General features: G+C 43.8%; 1 protein-coding gene and 1 long non-coding RNA gene across 3 annotated transcripts in view; one reads left to right on the forward strand and one right to left on the reverse strand.

Moving 5' to 3' along the window:
• KAT2B (lysine acetyltransferase 2B) overlaps positions 1-14426 on the forward strand; it is a 131743-nt gene that overhangs the window by 71902 nt on the left and 45415 nt on the right. For both annotated transcript variants that reach the window (XM_040433003.1, XM_040433004.1), the window contains exons 5-7: positions 2445-2626; positions 6041-6232; positions 13184-13290. In XM_040433003.1, the coding sequence (XP_040288937.1) occupies positions 2445-2626; positions 6041-6232; positions 13184-13290 (481 nt within the window). The remainder of the gene's footprint in view (positions 1-2444; positions 2627-6040; positions 6233-13183; positions 13291-14426) is intronic.
• Positions 140-14392, reverse strand: LOC121001787. Its single transcript, XR_005779141.1, has 4 exons — positions 14379-14392; positions 13823-13827; positions 8598-8605; positions 140-256 (listed from the first exon to the last, which is right to left on the reverse strand). It is a non-coding gene; the product is annotated as an uncharacterized LOC121001787 (long non-coding RNA).

Below are 14426 nucleotides of genomic sequence, written 5' to 3' on the forward strand. Positions count from 1 at the left end.
TTGGCCACTATACATGTACTTTCCACTATATAGTGGGAGGTAGGGTAAAAAAAAAGTTTCCTAATATACTTTATTTAAAAAAAATCTGAATGGTAATGTTTTTATAATGAACCCCACCCCCTCAGGCCCGCTCTGCGTGCAGCCAGTTCGTCCATGACTGCACGCGACATGGAGGAGCTTTAGAGAAAGCTCGTCCATGGCTTTATTCTAACTGCACATGCACTGCTTTTCCTAATAAGAGCAGCACATGCCCAGTCTGGCGCGCTCTTACTTTTCTTCCCGCTCCGAACTCTGACAGGAATAAGCCGGTTGTAGAGACAGAGTCCGAGCAGGGAGCGCGCCAGTGGCAGGGGCAGACTGGGCATGTGCTGCTCTTATTAGGAAAAGCCATGTTAGAATAAAGCCACGGACGAACTGACTGCACGCAGAGCGGGGCTGAGCTCATTATAAAAACATTACCACTTGGATTTTTTAAATAAAGTATATTAGGAAACTCTTTTTTACCCAACCTCCCACTATATAGTGGAAAGTACTTGTATAGCGGCCAACCCCTTTAAGTAATGAAGATGATAGAAGAGTGTTTGAAACAGTGTCTAGAAAGACTAACAATTTAATTAGTTTTCCTGAGCAGACATGCCTTTTGACTCCTTGCCATGTGAACAGTACCGGAAAAATCAAGCTCAAACCATTATAGTATATCATGTTGTCCTATAAATGTAATAACAATTTTACACAATAAGAAAATAGTATTTAACAGTAGAGACATCCACTTAAGGTCCTTCACACATACATTTCACTCTGGACTTTTTTCCCCAGAAAAACAACGCCACGTCTTTTGCCACCTGCAGATTTCTTGCACATAGTGGCCCAGATTTACTTATCATGTAGATGGCATAAGCTTAGACATTCTGTCTAGACCTGCACCAGATCTGTCACAGGGACTCGGGCTGGATGACACTTTTCTCTGACTATCAACTATTGGTTGGCTTAATGCGAGATGAAATGGAGCATCTTAAGCCATGCCTCTTTCCCACAAAGCTCCTCCACTCCCCACTAATCCCACCTAAAAAAAAAAAAAAAAAGTGTAGAAACCCTAGTTGTGCCAAATTGTGCTAAAATTCCTCCAATTTGCACCATTTTTAGACACATTATTAAATATAAGCAGTTGTGCTTCAGGGTGTTTTTTCCTTATAGAGAAGGTGATGTGAAAACCCATGAAAGAAAGCCAAGAGCTCCAGCATGCTGTGTTTTAAAAAAAAAACCAGAAAGACAAAATCCCATATTGCGGCACAGACCCGTTGACTTGAATGGGTCCACAATTCCTATCTTTTGGAGTGTGGAGGGATGGACACAAAAGCCCACAGAAGAGCTTCTGAGTGCTTCCAATCCATGTCTCTGCTCCGCATCTTGCGGACTGCGCACACATTCATCCTTGATACAGAATTCACATGGCCGGTGCCCGTATTTTGCGGACCTGCCGTTTGCGGTCTTCAATAAGGGCACGGATGGCTTACCATTGTGTGAATGGGCCCTAACAAAAATGCCAGTAGCAAAAGCGCTTGTGTTTCCTGCATTTCATATTTCCCATAGACCTTCAGCCAACATCTGGAGCTGTCGTTTTTGCAGTAAAAATTGCTGCAAAAAAAACAGGAGCAAAAAATTAGGCCACTAAAAACCCAAGTGCAGACAAATGCCAGCAAAAACCTGCATGTGAAAGCACCTTTATTAAGTGTTTATATGTTGTAACTTTAAAGGGATTCTGTCACCTCGTTTCAGCCTATAGAGATGCGGACATGCGAGGCTAGATCGCCGCAATATACCTGTCCTATAGGGCTGTGTCCTTTTATTGTGTTTAAAAAATGATTTTAGAGATATGTAAATGAGCCTGGTAAGGTGCCCAAGGGGCTGTACTAACCTTCTTGGTGCCCAGCCACGCCCCCCTGTGAAGGAGCCCAGCACCGCCTGCGTCCTCCGAATCTCCTCCTTTCTTCACAGTAAGATTGCCGTAATCTCGCAAGCTTGCATCAGCCTCAGGGAAGGAACTGCGCATGCACGAGCTCGCGCATCGCGAGATTACGGCAATCTAACTGAAGAAAGGAGGAGATTCGGAGGACGCAGGCGGTGCTGAGCTCCTTCACAGGGGGGCGTAGCTGGGCACCAAGAAGGTTAGTACAGCCCCTTGGGCACCTTACCAGGCTCATTTACATATCTCTAAAATAATTTTTTTAAATACAATAAAAGGACACCGCTTTATGGGACAGGTATATTGCGGACATGTTAGCGGCGATCTAGCCGTGCATGTCCGCATCTCTATAGGCTAAAACAAGGTGACAGAATCCCTTTAAGATGGCTATTAATACATGCACCCAGAAAATTCTCTATACTCATACAGTAAAGCTGCTGCTTCTGAACATCTCATTTATTTTCATTTTGTTTCCTTTAAGGGTGTAAACAATTTTGTACAGTATAAATTTAGCCATCTACCTGCAAAAGAACGACAAACTATTATAGAGTTGGCAAAAATGTTTCTAAATCATATCAACTACTGGCATCTAGAAACTCCTTCCCAACAAAGGCAGAAATCCCCTGCTGAAGACATTGCTGCCTACAAAGTCAATTATACAAGGTATATATTTTATCAGGTAATTATAAATATGGTTAATTTTACTGGGTGTTCACTGAAGTGCATGTACAGAAATAGGAATGTGTCCTCTGAAACAGCTGATCACAGTTTAATAACTTGGGGGTTGCGTTTTGAATTTTCATTAGTGAGTGTACCCTGGAAATGTTATTATTTATTAAAGGGGTTGTCTCACTTCAGCAAATGGGATTTGTGATGTAGAGAAAGTTAAAGGGGTTGTCCGGGTTCAGAGTTGAACCTAGACATACCCATATTTTCACCCAGACAGCCCCCCTGATGTTAGCATTGAAGCATCTCATGCTCCGATGCTCTCCCTTGCCCTGCGCTAGATCGCGCAGGGCAAGGGCTCTGTTGTTTACAATAACCCACACTGCCGGGCGGAGGCTTCCGCCCGGCAGTGTGTTCGGTGATGTCACCGGCTCATATGGGCGTGCTTTAGCGCTGCCCTAGCCGTTTTACTGGCTAGGGTAGTGCTAGAGCCCGCCCATCAGTGCAGGTGACGTCACCAGGCTTCCTGGCAGCCCCATGGACAGCCCGGTTAGTCACCGGAACTCCTGAAAATGCTAAATCGCGCAAGAAAAAGGAGAGCATCGGAGCATGAACTGCTCCGATGCTCAAGTCAGGGGGGCTGCCTGGGTGAAAATGGAGGTATGTCCGGGTCCAGCTCTGAACCCGGACAACCCCTTTAATACAAGGCACTTACTAATGTACTGTAATTATCCATATTGCTTCCTTTGCTGGCTGGACTTATTTTTCCATCATATTATACACTATACCTATTATACAGGTGGTCGTTTCCATGGTTATGACCACCCTGCAAGCCATCAGTTGTGGCTTTGCTTGTACACTGTAGGACAAAGCACCGGCCGTTTGTGCACTTTTTTCTATAGTGTGCAAGCACGGCCACTGCTGCTGGATTGCGGGGTGGTCGTAACCATGGAAATGAGCAGTGTATAATGTGATGGAAAAATTTGTCTAGCCAGCAAAGGAGGTAGGAAGGAGGAGATACATCTGACTGAGTATTTCACTCATTTGCAGATTTTTTTGGCATTGCTGGAGTATGGTTCTGGATATATTTCTGCAATGGGCTGGGAAAATCCGTAGGAGAGCATCTATAGCAGGCATGGCCAACCTGCGGCTCTCCAGCTGTTGTAAAACTACAACTCCCACCATGCCCTGCTGTAGACTGTCTGGGCATGATGGGAGTTGTAGTTTTGCAACATCTGGAGAGCCTCAGATTGGCCATCCCTGATCTATAGTAAAAAAAAAAAAAATGTGGCACCATGGGAGTTCTAGGGATCCTACAGATATGCCACCAATGTCTGAGATGATAAAGCCCCTTTAAGCAGACTCCTCAGGGTTAGGGTCCATTCACACATCCGCAAGTATTTGGCGGTCCGGCCATTTTGTGAATGGACCCTTAGGGATTCTGTCACTCAGATTTTGGACCATTATCTATGGAAATACATGAGTAATACTGCAGATATGGAACCCAGATCGCTATTTTTGATTTTAATACTGCCCCCCGTTCCTTTGCTGTCAGCACTCAGAGGTGCATTGAAATACATTATCAGGACTGCTGTGCATGCACACGAGTCCTCTCCGTTATGTTAGCAATGCACAGCAGTCCTGACTTTGTATTTCAGTGCAGCCTTTAATGCTGACAACGAGGGACCGGGGAGCAGTAGGAAAATAAAATATAGTGATCTGGACTCCTTATCTGCAGGACTACTCATGTATTACTGTATACAATAGTCCAATATTGGGATGACAGATACTCTTTAGGGGGCATACACACCACCATAGTGTAACGATGGGGAGTGGGGAAAACCCTCCACCGTACAATGTCACCAGCAACTAGACCATAGGCAGGGAAAAGGGAGCTGGTCACTTCCTAAGGCTTTCCTAAAATAGCCCTAGTCTCCTGGCTGTATGAGCCGCCTTCAATGGTAAGGGGGCTCATACCCACGAACCTAGAAATCCCTGCATCACCCTCAACATCGTGACAGGGCAGAGACCTCCTGTTCATCCATCACCACGGATGAAAGGAGTCTCCAGCGGCCCGGTAGCTGACAGGGATGAAGACAATGCAGGTAAGAACACGGTGTAACAACAGGACATCAAACACTTACCTGCCGCAGCAAAGATGGAAAAACACCAAAACAACCTGGACCCCCATGCGGACACCGATGCACGGTGGCTTCAGGCAAGGCTGCATATATCTTTAGGTTCACCCCTCCGGGAAACCAATGGGACCCCCTTTCGGAGGTAACACAATCACAAGGGAGACGTCTTGCACACATGCAGGGACAAACACCAACAACATCCCAGACACGCAACCACAAACAAGACGTACAACAAACCTGCTACTTAACCCACACCATAAATGACACACCAGGAGGGGAAAGAAGACAAGGAGGAAACACTCAGTAAGACATCGCAGATGACACTGCTAATAACCTTGATGTCAAACTTGGATAACCCTCAGAACTCATCCATGCACAGAGCAGACATCTCTCATGCAAGGCAGACAAACCAAACTGATCTCAGTCTCAAGGCCAAAGTATATAAAGAGACCAGAGACCACAGCCAACTTACCTCTTTGCTCCAGCCAGTGAATTAACCCCACACACACCACACAGCAGGGAGACACTACTTAAAGGGGAATTGCACACACAAGCAAAAAGGCAACAGGTTGCCGCAGACAACATCATGCGTGGCCAGCAAGTCACGGCGCCTACAGCAAAACCCGTGACACTGCCACAACATGCCAAAACAGCAACATGTTGCCACCGGCAACAACAAGCTTGGTAAAAGTGTCACGGCGTACACCATAGACCATGACACATAGTTTCAGTCCACATCTGTTCTCCGATTCACTTCAATGGGACCGCACAAGATGCGGACAGCACGCAGTGTCCAGATAGAACATGTCCTATTCTTGTCCATTTTGCGGACAAGAATAGGCATTTCTAGAAGAGGCAGGAAGCGCTTATCCGCAACATGTGGAACGCACTCAGCCTGTATTCGTGTTTTGCAGATCCGCAATTTGTTGGCCTCAAAAAGGATACAGCCGTGTGAATGCCCTCTTAAGCGGTAGTGGCATATTTTGTATTAGCATTTTATTTCGGGCAAGTCTCTCTAACTTTATTATTATTATTAATAATAATTTATTATTAAAGCGCCATTCATTCCATAGCTCTGCACATATGATAAGGGGTATACTGTACATAATACAGACAGTTGTACTAAGCATGAACGAGACGAGAAGGAGAAGGGCCCTGCCCGCGACAATCTACAAGTGAACGACCATCCATTAATCCAGAACATGAACTGTGCATCATACGGAGGTGTATAATGAGCTGTTATGTACTAATAGGAATGTGCTTGATGTTGTAGGTGGCTCTGTTTCTGCAATGTCCCGCAGTTCTGCGACAGCCTGCACCGATATGAGACCACGCAGGTGTTCGGACGTACGTTGCTGCGTTCAGTCTTCACGGTTATGAGACGGCAGCTGTTGGAGCAGGCCAGGCAGGAGAAAGATAAACTTCCACAGGAGAAGAGAACTCTAATATTGACCCATTTTCCAAAGTATGACATACTTACAACTCTACTTCAGCTGATTCCATGTAACTATCAGGCTGTTGGGCTGTTTTATCAGGACACATCCTTCTGCTATGGCAGATTCCCCCGTGATCAGCTGTGTTGTCTGTGCAAGTGGGAGGAGTTAGGGGCGGGGCTCAGAGGAGTCCGTGGCAGTTGGTGAGTCGCCATTTTGAATGAGTGGTGAATCCCTGAGAGCAACTGGCATTTGACGGGCAGCAGTATATCAGGCGGCCTGTAGTGTGCGGAGTGACCTGCTCATATCATACGCAGATCCAGGCGGGACCCCTGCAAGGTTGAGTTCCCTGACCTGTGTACCAGGGATCTCCAGCTGCTGTGAAACTACAACCCCCAACATGCACACTTACTCAGCTATCCTTGTAACGCCCCTAGAAGTGAAAGGAGCCTTCTGGAAGTTGTAGTTTCAGAACAGCTGGAGAGCCGGAGGTTGCTGATCTCTGCTGTATACCTTCTGCAGCCATAAGTGACCAGTAAAACCAGTATCTCCCTGTCATATTCATAGCAGGCTCTGTTTCTGTTGTACGTTAAGCGGATACGTTTAGAAATGTATGGCTCACCGTACCCATAGACTGTGATTGGGCAAACATTATTCAGAAGGGCATACTTGTCATTGGCCACGTTTCTGTACATTTTTTTGCAGGACTGAATAACGTTGCATACCACGCTTTTCTGTGCTGCAAAAAAATAATAAATACAAACGTATACCTTTTTTTTTACATTGCAGCGAATGGGAGACGGATGGAAATGTAAGGGCAGGTTCACGTTACGTTTTTCCCATCCTTTTAACATATACAAAAAAAGGTATACATTAAACGGATGCCTCAGACTAATGCCATACAGTGGCATCCGTTCACCATAGAGTTTTCACTGTAAAAAAAAAACAAAAAACGTATACTTTTTTTTTAACGTATACATCAAATGGAGGCATAAAACGTGATGTGAACCCAGCCTAAGGGTCCATTCACACGTCCATAGTGTATTGCGGATCCACATATTGCGGCTTCGCAATACCGCAATACACCCGGCCGGCACCCTCATAGAAATGCCTATTCTAGGACACGCTCTATTTTCTTGCGGAGCTGCGGACCAGAAGATCGGGGGAGCGCTCCGTAAATGCGGATGCGGAGAGCACATAGTGTGCTTTCCGCATCTCTTCCGGCCCCCATAGAGAATGAATAGGTCCGCACCCTTTCCGCACAATTGTGAAACGGGTGCGGAGAACACTTTCGGACGTGTAAATGGAGCCTAAGACAATACATTTCCATCAGTTAAATGTATGTGTTTTTTTCAGATAATGCTTTAAATCTTTATTTTAAAAAAGTTTAAGTTTCACAAAAACGTATAAAACGGACACAAACTTATTGAAATGTATGCACATCTGTCTAACATTTATGTTAAAAAAAGGATAGATAACCGCCAAATTGCATACGTTTGTGTCTAAACATATCCACCTTACGTACAGCAAACACGAGATGTGAACATCGCCTAATATCACCATACATTACCAAAATAGTACTGCTGTATGCCGACTAGTCGCCAAATGTCACAGGCTGAGCAAATACTGTAAGGGCTCTTTCACACGAGCGGATGCCATGCGTGTCATCCGCTGCGTGAAAGAGAGCCAAGCCCCGTCCCGGACAGCAGAGACACGGAGCAGTAACATGATTGATAATGCTCGTGCCTCTCTGTGATCTTTTTACTACAAAATCACGGTGACAACTTTATCTCACTGTGATTTTGTAGTAAAAAGGTCACAGAGGCACGGAGCATTATCAGTCATGTTACTGCTCCGTGTCTCTGCTGTCCAGCTTGGCTGTCTTTCACGCAGCGGATTACCCGCACGGCATCCCCTCGTGTGAAAGAGCCCTAACTCTTGCTTCCTCCATCCTTGATTAGCATACTTGGCATGCATTATGAATCTGGTTACCATGAAGCCTGATTCACATGTCCATGTTTGTTCAGTGATTTTCATCAGTGATTATGAGCCAAAACAGGGACTGGAGGCTACACAGCAATAAGGTTGTGTGTTATTGACCAGCACCTGGTTTTGGCTCACAATTAGGCCTCATGCACACCACTGTATTGTCAGTCGGCATCTGATCTGCGGATCGGATGCAGACCCCTTTCATTTCAGTTGTGCCGCAAAGGAGGCGGACAGCACACCGTGTCCTGTCCGCATCCGTACGGTATGTCCATTCCTATTCTTGTCTATTTGCAAACAATGCAGGCATTAGTGCCAAATGGATGCGGTCGTGCGTATGAGGCCTGATAGAAATCACTGATCAAAACACTGACGAACTGGCATTGGTTCAAGGCCCTTTATTTTGCACACCTATACATCTGAAACTCCTATGGAGATTTGACTATACATACATTTCAGTTATAGCAATTTGCTGAAATGAAGACAAAAAAACTCCTCCTCTGAAAGTCAATTAATAAAATAAATTTTAGTACATGAGAACGTTAGGAGCTTTCCTCATTGGTGAGCTTGCGTTAGTATACGAGTCCATGCATGGACTTGCCTATCCTGATGCTGTTTGTTGAGGATTAGGCTTGGGCTACACAACGACATGTGTCGCGCGACACATAGGGCACAACTACACTGCAACATGTGTCGCGCGACATTGATGTCGCACGACAATGTTTATAATGATAGTCTATGGTGTCGCACTGCGACATGCGACATGCTGCGACTGAGCGGCATGAGTCGTGTAGCCCTAGCCTTAGAGATGAGCGAAGTTATGAAAAATTTGATTTGGCTGCTTCGACGAAAGGGGGCGCAGTGACTGAGAAAGGTGATCTTGCCCCCCCCCATCATTGAACCCCTCAGATGCCGCATTCATTACTGTTTGTGGCATCTGAGGCTACCATTTAGGCCATTCAGGGGTTAATCAGAGTAAAAATATATATATATATATACTCACCTTATCCATTTGATCATGTAGAGGCCGTGGCGGGCATCTTGATTGAAGACAGCATGAAATCTTGCCTGTTGACATCATTACGTCATCAAGCTGGCCACCGTGGTGACATCATACATCACCGCGCCTGAGATTTCATGCAGTATCCTCCATCAAGATGGCCATGACGGCGTCTTCGCGCACAAATGGTTGAGGTGAGTATGTATTTTTTTGTTTTGTTTTTACCTCCATTTCAGGGAAAATTGATTGATTACTACGAAGCGCGAGGAAATTTGGCTTGAAATTCGGATCGAAGTCAATTAGTTTGACTTCGATTCGCTCAACACTGTTGAGGATGGAAGCATCGGGGAGGCTGTCGGCCATTTGTTACAGTATGCAAAGCTTTCAGAAGCCACAACTTGGCCTGAGCAATTCATTACCACCGCACAGATCTTTATTTTAACCAAGACATATGACCGGTACATAAAAACACTTCATTAAATAAAGTGTGCACAATTGTTATCTAAGTAGGAAGCAGCAGTGAAGTCAATGAAGTGTGTTCAGGAGATAAGGGACGAGGACATTAATGGGAAGGAACCTGTTAACCGGCCAGTGTACTGCTGTAGTCTCCTAGAAAACTCTTCATTGTATCTTTAAAATAACACAGCTCATATAAGATGGTTATAAAGTCACCCTCTAAACATAACCTGCTCGTTTAATATCACCTAAACCACAAGTATTAAAACTGGGAATAGGACGATTTTTATGTTATGAAGATCAAAATAGGTTAGAAAGATGAGAATCGTTTCTACATTACCAAGCAAGCTGCGTGTGTAGATGAACAGCGGATGGCGGTATACAGTTCAATAATGTGTGTCATTTCAGTAATTCACAGGTGGACCATGTCATGGAGCGAACAATCTGTTGGCAGAATCATATGCATTAGGGCCCATTCCATACACGTCCGTATGTGTTTTGCAGATCCGCAAATTGCGGATCCGCAAAACACGGACACCGGCAATGTGCGTTCCGCATTTTGCAGACCGCACATCGCCGGCACTCTCTTAGAAAATGCCTTTTCTTGTCTGCAATTGCGGACAAGGATAGGACATGTTCTATTTTTTTGCGGAACGGAAGTGCGGATCCGCAAATGCGGACAGCACATTCCGGACCCATTGAAAAGGAATGGGTCCGCACCTGTTCCGCAAAAGTGCAAAATGGATGCGGACCCATTTTGCGGACGTGTAAATGGACTCTTACCGTCACCTTTACAGAATTCTGTGTCTATACCCAGCCTTAAAGGGTCACTAACTTTTCATAGAGACATACGAAAAGTTTAGATCGGTGGGGGGGTGGGGGGGGGGGGGGGGGGGGGGTCTGAGCACATCATTCACATCCCCACACATTCCTTTGGTAGAACTTGATGGACTTATGTCTTTTTTCAACATTATTATCTATGTAGCTATGTACAGTGTATATGCTGTCATGTTCTACTGTTGGCATGTAGCGACATTTACCAACACCGTTAACGTAATTCTTATTTATCCTCGAATAATTATGATCATAGTATTTTTTTTTAGCACTGATCTTTTTGTGCTTTTAGACTTAATTGTTAAGCTAGCTCTGAATGGGAGTCATGAAAACCCCTTCCCACCCTGAACTGTAATTGTATTTCATATAGAGTAGGTCAGTGACTCCGATCCCAGCCACATAGATAAGTGGCGGCTCCCACATAGGACATCTAAGTGGTTTTAAAGAGGCAGGGCAGCCCCTTTGTAAGCCCATACATAGCCCAGAATCAGAAGGAGAACTAACAATGGCTTCCAGGTCTGCCTTGTACAATAAAATAGTCTGTTAAGCAGGAGTAACAGGACTATTGCAGTGTATTATAAAAGGTTGGAATCATAAGTTCTGTGAAGAGACAAAAAAATTAATAAAATGAAAGTTCCGAAAAGTTTATAGAAAAATATTTTCAAAAAAACTCCCCCAAAAAAATGTAATAACAAAACCTTTCCCTTATAAAATGCACTATTATGAAAAATGAAAATAAGACACGTAATTGGTATCACCACATCTATTATAAAAGTTAAATGTTATTTGTGCCGTATGATGAACTCCATAGAAAATAAAAAAACTATTGCTATTTTTTGGTTATCTTTCCTCCTAATAAAAAGTTATCAAAACGCTATATGTACCCTAAAATAATAGCAATGAAAACTAAAGCTTTTCCTGCAAAAAGAGTCCCAGAGCCCTTTTTCTGAATGTAGTTTCAGTCCCATAGAAAAGAATGAAATGATGGACTGACATTCGCACTGCTGCTCCATTCAGAGAGAGGAGTCAGGGATCATCCAATCTCAGGATCCCAGCAGTTACCAACAATACGACATTTATCACCTGTGCCATGGATAGATGATAAAAAGTTTTCATGGGATAACCCCTTACTTAAAGGCTATGCATACCTTTGGGGGCAATTTTTTTGTAATTTTTTTTAAATTGGCCTTTTTTTTAAAAAATATTGAGCTGTTCTGTCACAAAGGGTTAACCATTTTAGCTGTGTGAATAATAAACCTTGTCCCTAATTTACTAAAAGGTCATAAACACTTATTTAAAGGGGTTCTGCAGTTTGTTTTAACTGATGATCTATCCTCTGGATAGATCATCAGCATCTGATTGGCGGGGGTCCGACACCCGGGACCCCTGCCGATCAGCTGTTTGAGAAGGCAGCGGCACTCCAGCAGCGCTACGGCTTTCTCACTGTTTACCGCAGGCCCAGTGACGTCACGACTAGTATCAACTATCCTGGGCGCGGCTAAGCTCTGTTCACTTCAATGGAGCTTAGCCGAGCCTAGGCCAGTTGATACTAGTCGTGACGTCACAAGGCCAGTGGTAAACAGTGAGAAGGCCGCGGCGCTGCTGGAGCGCCGCTGCCTTCTCAAACAGCTGATCGGTGGGGGGCCCCGGGTGTCGGACCCCCGCCAATCAGATGCTGATGATCTATCTAGAGGATAAATCATCAGTTAAAACAAACTGTAGAACCACTTTAAGCCACATTCTTATCAGGAAAGAACTGAGCTATAATGAGTGTTTATAATGGCAGAGACGAGAGATAAGGAGCCCATCAGCTCCCTGTCTGATGGAACAGAGAGAAAATTCTGATCCTTAGTTTAGAGAATCTCAGCCCTGAACAGAAAAAAGGGCTCCATATTTGTAACAAAGGCTAATTTAAAAAATGATTTTTAGCTCACAATGAGTACAGTTGTTTCTGCTAGTTAAAACCACACATACTTTTTTTTATCATTTTTTTTTTTTATTGCAGATTTTTTTTTATTTTTTCTGTTTCCTGAACATGATTATAGGGGCAGGTATCTTGCCTGAGCAGCATTTAGAGATCTGCATTTAACAGCCACCAGGGGCTATAGCCATAGTAGACATGAGGGCAGTCTTCGACTTTTATGGGAAGGTTTTCTAGGCATGGAGTTCGGGAGGGAGTAGATAAGTTGTGATATCACCTATTGTGAATGGTGAATCCTGTGTTATCTTTATATAGGTGATATCTGTCATTGTAATCATATAAGCCTGTAATAAGCACATAACTGCAGTAAAGTGATCTGTACAGACCAAGAAGTGGCACCTAATATGAGGCTTAATGGCCAGTGTGAAAACTGCAGGATTGTATGTGTTTAAAATCCTGACATGGAAAATTAGAAATAACGTCACCAAAAATTCTTTAAAATATGTTTAACATAATAACTTAATTTAAACAATAGATAATTGTCTGAGGACACATTCCCTTTAAGGCCCAAACTGAGCTGCACCCTTTCAGTTCAGGCTTTCAGCTACAGAAATTGTATCTATGAAGATCGCAATGTTGCAACCAAGAACTGGTGATTTTTATGATCTGAGTCCTGTTCTCTGAGCGTCTATGGCCTAGTAATTCTTGACTAAGATGTGTTTCACAGTAATAGTAATATACTCACGATATTCAGCGTTATTTATGTATGTTTTATCTTCTTTCCAGGTTCTTGTCGATGCTGGAAGAAGAGGTTTACAGCCATGATTCACCTATATGGAATGAAGATTTTTTAACTACATCTTCTCGATCAAATGAGCTTGTTATTCCAACAGGTATTTGCGTGGCATACACAGTTATATGTAGAAAGTTACAGCTCCAAGTTGCACTTTGTATGTGTTAAATATCTACAGTACAGACCAAAAGTTTGGACACACCTTCTCATTCAAAGAGATTTCTTTATTTTCATGACTATGAAGGCATCAAAACTATGAATTAACACATGTGGAATTATATACATAACAAACAAGTGTGAAACAACTGAAAATATGTCATATTCTAGGTCAGGGGTGGCCAACCTGTGGCTCTTGTTATTATGTAATATCAGAGTACATTACAAGAGGAGATATAAGAGAAGACTAAAACTCCCAGCATGTCCAAGCAGTTATTATGTAATATCAGAGTACATTATAAGAGGAGGTATACAACTCCCAGCATATCCAGGGTGTTGTAATGTACCCTGATATTATATAATAATGGCCTTGACATGCTGAGAGTTGTAGTCCTCTCTTCTTATACCTCCTCTTGTAATGTACTCTGATATTACATAACAACCTGGACATGCTGGGAGTTGTCCTCTCCTCATACCTCCTCTTGTAATGTGCTCTGATATTGTATAACAGTAGAGGACTACAACTCCCAGCATTTCCCTTGCACTTACATTGAATCCATACTTTTTTACATGCATGGCTGGTCTTCTTCTTCATTACTTTACTGCACTGCTGAGCTCCACCTCCTGGTGATGGTGAGGTCATCACAGGTCCTTCATCCCCTCTTCTCTGCTGAGCGCCCCCCCTCCTGCATCTGACATTATCGCAGGTCCTTTCAGCATTGTGATGTTTTCTCTTATATGTGAGGGAGGAGACCGTACACTGCATTTTAAAATGCAGCTGTTCAGCTCTCCACCCGTTTGCTTCCTCGGACGTCCAGCTGAACAGCAGCATCAGTGTCAGGCCTAGGGTGTTTACTTTAAAAAACAGGTACCCCCTCACAGTAGTATTGCCCTCATTGTACAACCTTCACAGTAGTTTTGTACAGATGTGTGTCCTCTCGCAGTAGTTATGCCCACATTGGGCCCTCTCGCAGTAGTTATCCTCTCTGTGCCACTTTCACAGCTGTAATGCCCTCTTTGTGCCACCTTCACAGTAATAATCCCCATTTTTCCACCTTCGTAGTAATAATCCCCATTGTG

Source organism: Bufo bufo, chromosome 5, assembly GCF_905171765.1.
Source record: "Bufo bufo chromosome 5, aBufBuf1.1, whole genome shotgun sequence".
Lineage (NCBI taxonomy): Eukaryota > Metazoa > Chordata > Amphibia > Anura > Bufonidae > Bufo > Bufo bufo.